The 9,464-nt window shown below is 36.4% G+C and overlaps 2 protein-coding genes across 2 annotated transcripts; one reads left to right on the top strand and one right to left on the bottom strand.

The window, feature by feature from the left end:
* Positions 1–2,275: 2,275 nt before the first annotated feature.
* On the bottom strand, positions 2,276–6,550 carry LOC119837762 (serine/threonine-protein phosphatase PP2A 65 kDa regulatory subunit). Its single transcript, XM_038363507.1, has 6 exons — positions 6,168–6,550; positions 5,160–5,394; positions 4,591–4,777; positions 4,033–4,187; positions 3,566–3,683; positions 2,276–3,258 (listed from the first exon to the last, which is right to left on the bottom strand). The coding sequence occupies exons 1-6, from the start codon at positions 6,391–6,393 to the stop codon at positions 2,407–2,409; spliced, it is 1,773 nt and encodes a 590-aa protein (XP_038219435.1). The 5' UTR covers positions 6,394–6,550; the 3' UTR covers positions 2,276–2,406.
* A 230-nt stretch (positions 6,551–6,780) lies between these two features.
* On the top strand, positions 6,781–7,588 carry LOC119838039. Its single transcript, XM_038363852.1, has 2 exons — positions 6,781–7,003; positions 7,194–7,588. The coding sequence occupies exons 1-2, from the start codon at positions 6,844–6,846 to the stop codon at positions 7,586–7,588; spliced, it is 555 nt and encodes a 184-aa protein (XP_038219780.1). The 5' UTR covers positions 6,781–6,843.
* Positions 7,589–9,464: the final 1,876 nt, after the last annotated feature.

Below are 9,464 nucleotides of genomic sequence, written 5' to 3' on the forward strand. Positions count from 1 at the left end.
CCCCCCAAAACCCTCGGATGCGACGTTCTAACCCCCTTCGTGAGACTCGCAATTGTTTTATATCAATTGAGAAGGGCTGCCTATATTTGAGTATATAATATGTTTTAATTGAATTGATTGTATAATAAATAAAATAGATGGTATTATTTATAATGTTATTATGTGTGCAATGTTTATTTATTGTAATTAATCGTTTCAGTAAAATAATAATGGTTTATACTCGCGGATTTGTGTTTTGCTAACCGTCGGTTGGGATGTCGCGTCGCTCCTTGTAAGATATTGTATTAGTAAGTTGTTAATAGTTAAAGTCGTGTATATCGATTACAAAATTTAACGTGTTGATATTTAAACTTAAAGCCATATTGTTAGAAGGTTATGAAAATATTAAATGAAGTATTTTTCGCTCGTTTTTTTTTGCACAAATCATATATATGGAAACGCTGTGCGGTTTATAAATTTATCGAAATAGAGAAGTATGTGATATCGCTTGACAGTGTAAATAATGCGGTAACATAATGTTACATTCCATGTTCTATGTTCACTCCAAAGCTTCTATTCTATTTAAAGTGAATTAGGATACTGTTGTTTGAAGAAATAAACTATAGAAGTTTTAGTGGTGTTTTTATTTTTGACCTTATAATTATAATATAGCTAAAAGCATATTTTGTATGTGTTATTTATGTTAGTTGTTATTAATTTTTAAATCAACGAATACCTTAGAGACAAAAATAAATGACCGATTTTTATTACATCACAATTGCGGAAACTTCAAATGGGTTTGGAGGAAAAATGCCATAGAATTGATGTTGATTTATTTCTTTTCTAAACCCCGACGCCATAGGGGTAACAGTACGTTTGACGTGTCTGTCGGTTTGTAGCATTGTAGCTCTTGAAACTTTATGTTAGTCTCTCGGATTAGGGTGAAATACATAATACATTATTATCAATTAGAACTCCAAGAGGGCCGCCAGAAAATGAGGGGTTTTTAAAATTTTAACTTGATTTTCTTAGTAATTGGATTACATTTTAAACGTCCACAGTCACAATTGGTCGCAAAATGTTCGATTTTACGCGAGACGAGTGGGACAGCTGCCTCCCCACCTCTCCACGTGAAGCTTATAATTTTAGGCTTGCAATAAAAAGTACGCAATTAGTTACATCTAAAAAAAACGGTATCGAGCTGAGTGTTGCCCACCACAAAGAAATTACATCAAAACAATTTTAATAATGGCTCCTTGAGGTAGTTTTAGAGACAGGAGAGAATTGGGTAGAGCCCGCGACGATCGCAAAATTTCCAATCATCCAAGGCTGTGTCCATAGGCCCTTAAAATCGTGAATATAACAATTTTATCAATATTGTACTCATTAAACACTACAAAGAGTTTATTTGACTGTCTAAATAGGAAGAGTGCTAAAGCACTCCTTTAATTAATATTATCTGTAAAATATTTAATTAAATGAAAAAGGTTAGGTGCTCAATTAGGGCAAAAGATCGATTATTTTATCCATATTTTCTAGTTTACCTTTACAGTTTAACAAGAATTCCCATATGTAGATAAACATTCGTTAGTTATGGGAACTACTGCTGGATAATTTTTTTTCAAAAATAAAATATCTACAGCACTGGAGAATTCCGATCAGAGTCGGCTGCGCGCAATTGGTTTCCGCGCCTCGAAATAAGTTTCGTAGACGCGCGCTTTAAATAATATTGCGAGTTGCATTCAATATTGAATACAAATACCCCTAAAGTTGGAGGAAATAAATGTGATAAGGGTTATAGATACTATCGCTTCGTTATGAGTGTTGAATATTTATTTATTCAATGCAACCATTCGTTTTGTCGGAGCTCATAATTATCATATATTTTTTTCATAGGTTCCATAGGCGTGGAACTTATAAAGGGGTAAAACATAGAAATATTTTATTTTTCACCCCGATGGTGAAATATCAAATTTCTACACGGGATTAATTTATTTAAATGAGATAAATCATGTGACAAGTAGCCGCTGCTTAGCTCAATACATATTTATTAATTTTTTATGGATAGTCTCTACGTAGCGTATTTTTAACTTTTGGCAAATTTTAAGATTAAAAATTGTGTACATTCTGCAGATAGATACAGAATTCACGTAATGTATAAGTATATTAAAAAGTGTTTTATAGATAATTTTAGAATAATAAATCAAAATATTTGAAGCCATATAATATGTCGATAAAGCATCCTACACTTTTCATTTCGCTTTGAATCATGGGAAAGTAAAATAAAACGAACAGCGGCGTTTAAATTTATTTATTATTATTACAATGTTACGAGTGCAATAAATGCCGCATCTATGTGGATCTCAACACTGGAATGAAATAACCACGTTCATCAGATTATTGGAATAAATACTAGTAAACACTTAATTAGCCGGCGATGCCCACAATGGCTTCCGAAGCGAAATATTTCACGTCCACATCAGGATCCACGTTTAATTTCTCCAACACCGGTTTCACTTGGGGCTGGATGACAGCCGGGTCTAAGAATGGCGCCATTTTTTGCAACGTCTTCGCCACGTTGAACCTCACGTTGGCAACATTGTCATCGGCCATAGCCAGCACTGAGGGCAGCAGAACCCTGGTCGTTATGTCCTTGTCGCACACTTCTGCGAGCACGTTGATGCAGAACAGGTAGGTCATTCGGTGCAGATAGTTCTGTTCGCGAGACATGGCCAACACCTTCGGTATGACGTTGTTGTCCGCCCACTCCGAGCCGTATTGCTCCACTAGTTTCTTCAAATTCAATGTGGCAGCTTCCCGAATAGCATAGACATGATCAAACAGCCACGTCAGGCAAATGCCCGTGAGCCTCTCATCGAAGAACTCTTGACCTAACTGACCAGCTAACAGCGGCATGTGTTCTATGATAGCGAGACGAACCCTCCACTTTGTGTCTTCGGAGAGTTCCACTATGGCTGGTAGGAGCGATTGCACTAATTGCTGTATTCCGATAACTTCATTAACACACTCAAGGTTAGAAATGATGTTCAGTCTGACTTCCGGGCACTCGTCTTTAAGTTGGGTGAGGAATAGGGGCAGGAGGTGTTCGATGGTGTTCTGGCGTCCCACAATTGGGCTCAGTCCCATGATAACTGAGGCTAGAGCAGACTTCACATGCTGGTTTGGGTCGCAGACCAAATCCTTGATCTGGGGCAATATCATGTTCATGATGATGTGCTCTTGGTGCGCTTTGTCGAGGTTCATGCAGAAATCTTTTACCTGTGAAAGAGAAAGTATTCATTATCATCAGTCTGCTTGTGACCGCATTTGCAAACCTAATGATCTTCACTTTCCAGAGAAAGAATTTAAATAGGTAATAATAAAGTATTTGATTCTAATTCAAATCACAGTGATAAATCCTTTTTAGTAGTATATAAATTGAAAAGGCCTTTGTTTCCTATCCAAGGGGGAGTGCTATAATTACAATTATTAAGATGTAGATCGAAATGTATGATCGAGAGTGTTAAATTTCATATAATAACTTAAACTATAGATATATAACATAAAAGGGGGTTCTTTAACAAACCTTTCCAGCTGCAGCAGCCCTAACTTCAGCCTCAGTGTCCTTTAGTAAAGCCTGGAAGATCTGTGCTAAGTCTAGACGAGCTAGTTCGGGACCAACCGCCTGTTGCAGCTCTACAAACCTACAAATGAAAGAACTAGTTATCTTAAATAATATTATTATAAATGAGAAGGTGTATTTGTTTTAATGTCTTTCTTTCATACTGAAACTGAATTTATGGTATGATTTTTTGTGTAGAGCCAGAACAGTCACATTTTCATGTGAGCGGTGCAAATGCAGTCCACTGGCATTCAACAAGGTGACACAATAACTCCCTAGAGCCAGAAAAGTAGCATTTTTACGCGAGCGATGTGAACGTTTAGTCCGTTGGGACACAACAATACACCATAACGTCCAAGAGCCTAACATCTTGTCAGAATTTCCACCAGGTGGTGCACACCAGCACAGGTGGCGTGCGGTGCGGCACTCACTTGTCGGCGACCATGTAGCGCACGCGCCAGGAGGTGTCGCCGGCGCGCGCGCGCACGGTCGGCATGACCAGCTGCTCCATGTCCTCGGGCGGCAGCAGGCCGGCCACCACCGCGCACGCCTCCGCCGCCAGCAGCCGCACTGAGTCCTGCTCGTCCTGGAACGTTGCATGTATCGCATATCATCACCGTGAAGTCGCTCACAACAAAAAAATATCCATGTATTTATCTTACTTATTCTTACTATCCCTAAAATTAAATTCTTCAAATGAAACCCAGCTATCAAAGGATTATTAGGTAAAGCTTTATATTTATATTACTAATTATTTTTATATTTCAACATGAAAGATTTTATAGGAATATAAATAAGGGATCTAAATCCTTTCTATCTCATACTAAATGTATGGGAGTGTTTCATGTGATATTCTTGAATACTTCTCGTTTTATTATATTCACATAGAATGGCGCTGCCACAAGAGACAAACAGACAGGCTTTCCGCATCTAATATAATAATTATAAATAGTAGGGAGTTGTGTCTACTACTACGAGTTCAAAGGTACCTGCGCGAGGTTGACGAACATCGGTATGAGGTCGCTCTTGACGTACTCCACCTCGACGACGCGCGCGAACTCGCCGAGCTTGTAAGCGGCCGCGCGCCGCACCATCGGCGTGTCGTCCTGGCACAGCGTGCGGAAGTGCTCGCGCAGCTCCGCCTTCACCGGCACCGACACGCGCCCGTAGCACACGCTGCGAGAACATACATTGTTTTTATGTCAGTATTGGTAATGGAGCTGGTGGGTCGCCTGATGGTAAGCGCTGCTTCCATCGCCCATGAACATTTTGGAGAGGCGGAAGGTCGAATGCACATCTTACGCCTCTATAAATGGATTGACATACATTGGGGAGGGATTAAGTAAGGACTGTAAAATGACTGGAAAAGGAAGGAAATGGCCCTAATATAGGAATGAAATTGCCCTAATATAGGCATTGTTTTTTTTACAAAAAACTACACTGAGTTGAATTTGTCAGAACGAGACAAATTTAAGTGGAAACAATTTGCAGACACCACTGTATAGATATAATCATAGTGTTTTTTCAGACAAAAATAAGTTAAAGATTACCACCTCACCTGAACAAACCGCATGCTGAAGCCCTCGATGTAAACCAATCCCCACCAGCCAATCGCTGAACCAACGGCACAAAATGCTGCTCGAGAGCCTGTGGTGAGTGGTGCGCGGCCACTGCACGGAGCGATGCTACTGCCTTGTCACGGACCACAGTCTCTTCAACTGTTGCCAGGGACTCAAGGGGCGGAAGGAGACAGTGTGCAAACTCTCCACCACCCACCAGACTGATGAAGTTGCCTGTAATGTTAAAGTTATGTAGATTAGGGAGTGTGGATTAAAAATCACTTAGTTTTTATTTTCTTCTCTGAATGACTAGAATAAAACAATACATTATTGTAAAACACAACCAACTGCTACTGTATTGTGATAAAAGATATAATGAAATATAGTAAACTCCTCTTTATCCAAATTGCACTTATCTAAAGGACAAATTTTTCAAATATTTAATTCAAAGAAAAGGTAATAAATAGTTTACTATATAAAGAAGGCTAACGCTAACTAAACAAACACATATAATGCAAAATAAATACTGCTATAAAAATATCCAAATACGATATTTTTGTTTTTTTAAGTAAAGTCCGATTGAAGCCAAGACAAACAGCAAGTTAAAAAGTTCAGGTAATTTAGATTGAGTAAAAGTAATTGAAGGACATTTTAAATGTAATTCAATTCATCTTGGTTCCTATTATTATAATTTATTTACATGCTTTTATTAAAATATTGATTTATTTACAGTGTTTAGCATAAGACAATCAACAACCAAACTTTGTTTACATTAAAAATATGTTATGGAATGGATGTTTTATGGCAATAACCATTACAACTCTTGTTTACTTTAAAAATTGTATTTCAATGATACATACATTGTAATTTAGATGTTCATGTGATATATTGTTGACCCAAAAGCACAAACCTTGAGTGCGAGTCGTATTGACTATTGAGTAAAAGTAAAATTTTCCTTCATAAAGGAATCGAAATTTATATTTATACGGAAGGTACTTATAACTTACCTAGCTGTTCAGCTAAAGCCAATAGAACTTCATCCTCATCGTAGATTGTTTCAGTGAGAAAGGGGATGAGTTCAGACCGAGTTCTTTCTACCCCAAGGGCGAGGGCGATAGTCGACAGCTTCTTTATAGAATTCAAACGCAATTGCACATCCTCGTTTTTAAGCTCGTCAATTAGAACCGCAATGGGGTAAAGTGACTCATCCGTCCCGGAATCACTGGCTGCCATATTTAACTGTTACTGCGTTTTATGATCTATTTTCAAACCACGTATAGAATATCACTGCAATTTGTTATATTTGTTTCGTTATTTTTGTTTAATTCTTACGCCTTCAACAGCAAAATGGAAGCCTGTTTTGTCGATGGCATAGAGAAGAGGCTATAGACTAAAGAGTATAGACAGATTACTTTTTTTTTATTAGAGATGTACTGAATTCCGTAGAAATCATGGACAATCTTACAGATAAAAAATTTCGATAATTTCTGAAGATTTCTTCTAGTTAAATCGTTTCTTTTGAAATTTATGCCAAGTTATTGTTATACACTCAAACATAGAGCAAAAAAACGACATAATGACATTTAGTTCATTTGAAAATTATAAGACTGTCATGATTTTCTTACTTTATTTTATTATATTTTAGAGCCTCGTGCTTTAACTTTTTGTTGATGAATATTTGAAATGAGTGATAATGACGATGTTAGCGCGTCTATTGCGCATATTGTGTTGTGCTGTGTTGCCGGCCAAGGGCTTAGCCGCATGCATACCCGAGGTTTCACGCACCCGGGTATGCACGCAAACTTCTTCATACACGGAATATTGGGATTTTTACACTACCAAAGTTAGTATGACTCAATAGTATAAATGGTACCCCAATAAAAGTAGAAGTTTTTGTGACTGTACATTGAGCTTTATAGCTACATTTTACAAATTAACCAAGAATCAGCGTGTTTAAGATTTTACATTATCTTGCTTCTCAAAGAAAGAAAAGTATAGGACTATATTATCTGTATCTGACAAACTTGTTCCAGGCGGGAAGTTCAACAATGATTTCAAATCAGCCTACGCTATCAGTTACGCGGCATCCAAATATTTAGCGCTACCATGTTTGAACGCTGATTTGTATCGTGGTGACCAGAGTTTGAGTAGTATCCATCTTGTCTCGGGTTTAATTCCATTCACTATGGCGTTGGCGGGAATTGACAATGTACATCTTGGAAATCTTGTAATTGCGTGTAATATCGTATCTTTGTGCTTGTATTCTCATAAATATGAAAGGATTTGGGGCTGGTATACAGCAGGCTCGGCGGTATTGGCTTATTTTGTGACCACGTCTGCAGCTAAACGCGTGTCGTATCCGTTATGTTTAGCGCTCATGGAGTATTGCGCGAATAGAGTATTTCATATTCATTTTGCAGCGCCTTGAATAAAATGTTCTTTATTAATAAAGTTTGTATTTTTTGTTTGATGAATTTAGGATTTAAAGAAACGAAGATTGAAAGAAAAGACGTTTTTTCTCATGCATGCCACACAGTAAAATTACAAATAAGTTTTCGGTACAAGGTAAACACATAACAAATTCGATAATAATAACATTAACACACGGGGTCATTAAAAAGGTCAGCACTATATGACGTAGATACATCAAAGCACCGTCATCGCTGCTCAGCCAAAGGGCTCACTGGCCTTCAACGGGGATATCCTGGAGAACAAAAACCAAGGTCCAAAGCTGATCTTACTGTACCTCAAAATTTTTTATAGGTAATTGCATGACTATATTAATCTTTCCTATAAATAAGGCGAGTGAAGTTCTTGGGTACCACTCCAAAATTAAAATATGGGATAAAAATTTTCTATCAAACTAGAAGAGAAGAGTTATTGAGCAACAGAGGAAAATAAAATGCAGTCGAATAGAGAACCTCATAATTTTTGAAAAGAGTCGGTTTCTAAACAAAAGGTATACATATATATAAGTAATCAATGATGAATGAATGTCTAAATTCGCTTTCTATTATGTATTAGGATAATCCGTAACGGGTTTGAGTAATAATTTACTTTGTGTTGTAATTCTTAAGGAATATTTTCAATTTATTCATCAACTGAAATATATATATTCTCATCTTTAATTCTAATGCACAGTTTACACGCTTTATAAAAAGTGATTCTGTAAGCAAGCTATAGATTTTAAACGATTTTTGGCAATATTACAATTTCTTAAAAATGTTGTGATTGTATAATAAACCTATAAAGCAAATCTATTTCAAGTAAATTAAAAAAGTGTTAGTGTTTAAATTTCATTTCTTTTGTGGTAGTCAGCTCTGCGATCGATCCTTACGCCTCTCCAAATTTTTATGGGCGGTGGTAGCGCTTACCATCAGCTCCATTGCCGATTGCGGCTTTTGTTAAATTTAATTTTTAGTTTTATGTCATTGAAATGCTTTATAAATGAGATATTTTGAAAAATAGAAAAATTTCGAATGTCCACTGTTGGGTGAAGTCATTAACAGAGAGAAGAAAAAGAAGAGAGGCTAGGCGTTGCTACAGCATGGCAAAAAGACGCGTTAAAAGCATTTCAATACTAAAAACTAAAAATTAAATTTAACAAAAGACTTCCCACTGAAACTGACATTTTAACGACGAAACGATTGTAATTCGGTTTATATCATTTAAACTATTCACTATATTATTGTATATGAAATATTTTCCGATCTTCCATTCGAAATTTTAGGACTGCGTTTGTTTGTTTCAAAATGGTTGTATATATATTAATTTTGAATTGCATTAAAAACATACAGAATACATTACAAGATAAAAAGAGGTAAATTATCTTTGATGGCACGCTGAGCTCATTCGAACGCTTTTTAAAAATTATTTTTTTTTTATTCAAGCCAGACATCAATCTGTCAAAAAAAAAAAATAAACGAATTTTTAACAGACTAAGTAAACGCGGAGTGCGTAACATAATTGTCTAAGTCGTATTGTTCCCGCTGCGTGCATTAGACATAGAACGGTTGGTTACGAGCAATGCTTGGTTACACTTACGTTATTTGGGGTCATTTGAGGTCGAATTATCCTTTGTGATGATTTATTTTCTATTTTATTTACACAACCTTTTATAACGTAATGGAATTAGTTATTTAGTGATACACGTTACACACTGTAAATGTTGATGAATGTTTTAAAACAACTTATTAGTGTCTTTGCAATGGGAACAAAATGGGCATACAACTGCGAACTGATACACAATATTTGTACCCCCTCTTATACAATTCTAATTTTAAAACCTTTTTTATATAGACATA

The sequence above is a fragment of the Zerene cesonia genome, chromosome 29 (assembly GCF_012273895.1).
Source record: "Zerene cesonia ecotype Mississippi chromosome 29, Zerene_cesonia_1.1, whole genome shotgun sequence".
Classification (NCBI taxonomy): Eukaryota; Metazoa; Arthropoda; class Insecta; order Lepidoptera; family Pieridae; genus Zerene; species Zerene cesonia.

Bases quoted from the DNA above. Each gene is read 5' to 3' on its own strand.
- LOC119837762 (XM_038363507.1), bottom strand. From the start codon at position 6,393: ATGGCAGCCAGTGATTCCGGGACGGATGAGTCACTTTACCCCATTGCG. The intron at 5,395-6,167 runs GTAAGTTATAAG...TTAACATTACAG, and splicing joins GGCTTTAGCTGAACAGCTAG to GCAACTTCATCAGTCTGGTG. The intron at 4,188-4,590 runs GTACCTTTGAAC...GCAACGTTCCAG, and splicing joins TGTTCGTCAACCTCGCGCAG to GACGAGCAGGACTCAGTGCG.
- LOC119838039 (XM_038363852.1), top strand. From the start codon at position 6,844: ATGAGTGATAATGACGATGTTAGCGCGTCTATTGCGCATATTGTGTTG. The intron at 7,004-7,193 runs GTTAGTATGACT...AACTTGTTCCAG, and splicing joins GGGATTTTTACACTACCAAA to GCGGGAAGTTCAACAATGAT.